The following is a 1,834-nucleotide window of genomic DNA, read 5'->3' as shown; positions in this document are numbered from 1 at the left end:
ATATGGTAATTAAACATTAAAACACAAAAAAAAAAAAAAAAAAAAAAAAAAAAAAAAAAAACATTAAAACACCCGCGGCTTATAGTCCGGTGCGGCTTATATAAGAAAAAAATAGTCAACTTTGCAGGTGCGGCTTATACACCGGTGCAGCTTATAGTCCGGAATTTACGGTAGCTGTAATTAGTTACATTGCACTGCTATAGACATGCCAAAATGACACATTCGCCATGGAGAAAAGTGTGGTGGTACCCCGCTGGAGAAGGTGTTGTCTTCTCGCTTGGAGACAGCTGCCTGGTACATGGCCATACAATTAGTCAGTGGGATGACCTCTGAGTCCGCAGAGCGAATCCGGTTCCTCTGGTTTCAATCTTTCAGGAAGTCCTGCCCTGGTTAAACCTGCGCTGCCAGCAGCTAGAGCACAGACAGCCAACACACACACACACGCTTTAGTCTTTGAACGGAGTGTCTCTGTTGTCAGTGACTTATACTGTGTAAGGTGTCATGTACTTATTATTGAGTGGTGTAAACACATGTAAGGAAAGTATTGCTTTCAATTTCAGATCCCCTTACGTGTGCGCAGTTGTTTTATATTCAAAGCCACATATATCAAGGTGTAAATATATCATATCTGTTTCTCAAATGAAGTTTTAGGAGCGTATTAGTTCCAGCATATTCATAAAAAACATACAGTGGTGACTAGCAACAGGGAGTTTTGGATTGGTTGAATCCAATATTCCCGTGTGACATCCTTTCAATTTGGAAATATATTCGCCAATAAAACAAAACATATAAAATATCCCCTTGGAGGACGCTCCCATGGAGAGTGCAGGTGGTGCTCTGTTGAATGATGCATTCAAACTCTGAGACATGATTTAAATCAATGACAATGGCACACATTGCGCTAGAGCTCCAGTTACACAGAGGATGTAGGCTACAGGATAGAACCATATGCAGGACTAAATCAAGAAATACCAGCATGAAACTATAGTTCCCAGAGTGAGGGTTGCTTTTTTTCGGTCCAGAGATGGAAAAGTTAGCACTAATCATCACAACAATGATTTAGAAAGGTCATGTGGGCCCCCTCCATGTTTGTTTGGAATACACTGAGGGTGTTTTTGAATCAGTCATAAACGATCCGTTTTTAATCACATCTTTTTTTGATGTTGTTTTTGTTGTGAGGGTCTTGGCTTGTTTCAAATCACGAGTGTGCTCTTTAAACGACGGTTGACCACTCAAGATCTCGTTGATTAAGGTCAATGTGTGGACTCCCATCAAGAAAGAAATGTATCACGAGATTAAAAAAGATCAAGCAGTGTGTGGTAGTCGTAATAGTGATTCAGATTTGTCTTTTCCTCTCAAGCATACTTCAAATTCATTCCTGGAATTGCGCCAACCCCCAGTGCAGAAAAAAACCAAAAGCACCTCTTGCTCTCGCTCACAGATTATATTTGCACAGCGCTGCAAAAAAAGAGTGAAGGCGGTAATAAAGTCTAACTGCTGCAACACTTTGAACACCCACAGAGTGCACATTAGGACAGTTACTGAGGCAGTTATATACTGTGTGTCTGTCACATTACAGTATTCACACCTCACCTCTGCTTGGACTTGCTGTATGAAAGTGTTGATGATGCACATAAGAGGGTAACAATTTTGATTGAGCCAGTTTTGATGTTTTTGGGAAAATTTACAGTGTCAAAAAAATGCAAAAATATGATCCGTTGCTTTGGAGACTAACTGCCACAAAGAAGAAAGGACTTCTTTATCCAAACCGAATGTAATATTAAGAATAATGTCAGCATAAAAAGCTGCCAACACTGGGGCCGGGAGATGATAT

General features: G+C 40.3%; 1 protein-coding gene across 1 annotated transcript in view; it reads right to left on the bottom strand.

Annotated features, from left to right (window-relative positions):
- The window catches only part of xirp2b (xin actin binding repeat containing 2b), a gene marked incomplete at its 5' end in the record, with an annotated part of 17,624 nt that extends 17,318 nt beyond the window's left edge, over nucleotides 1–306 (bottom strand). The window contains one exon of the mRNA XM_083642248.1: nucleotides 250–306. Coding sequence (XP_083498374.1) covers nucleotides 250–306 — 57 coding nt within the window. The remainder of the gene's footprint in view (nucleotides 1–249) is intronic.
- Nucleotides 307–1,834: the final 1,528 nt, after the last annotated feature.

The sequence above is a fragment of the Poromitra crassiceps genome (genome assembly GCF_964638095.1).
Source record: "Poromitra crassiceps genome assembly, chromosome: 8".
NCBI lineage: Eukaryota > Metazoa > Chordata > Actinopteri > Beryciformes > Melamphaidae > Poromitra > Poromitra crassiceps.
Note: the sequence above shows the minus strand (reverse complement) of the source record. Positions and strands in the feature narration are given on the sequence as shown.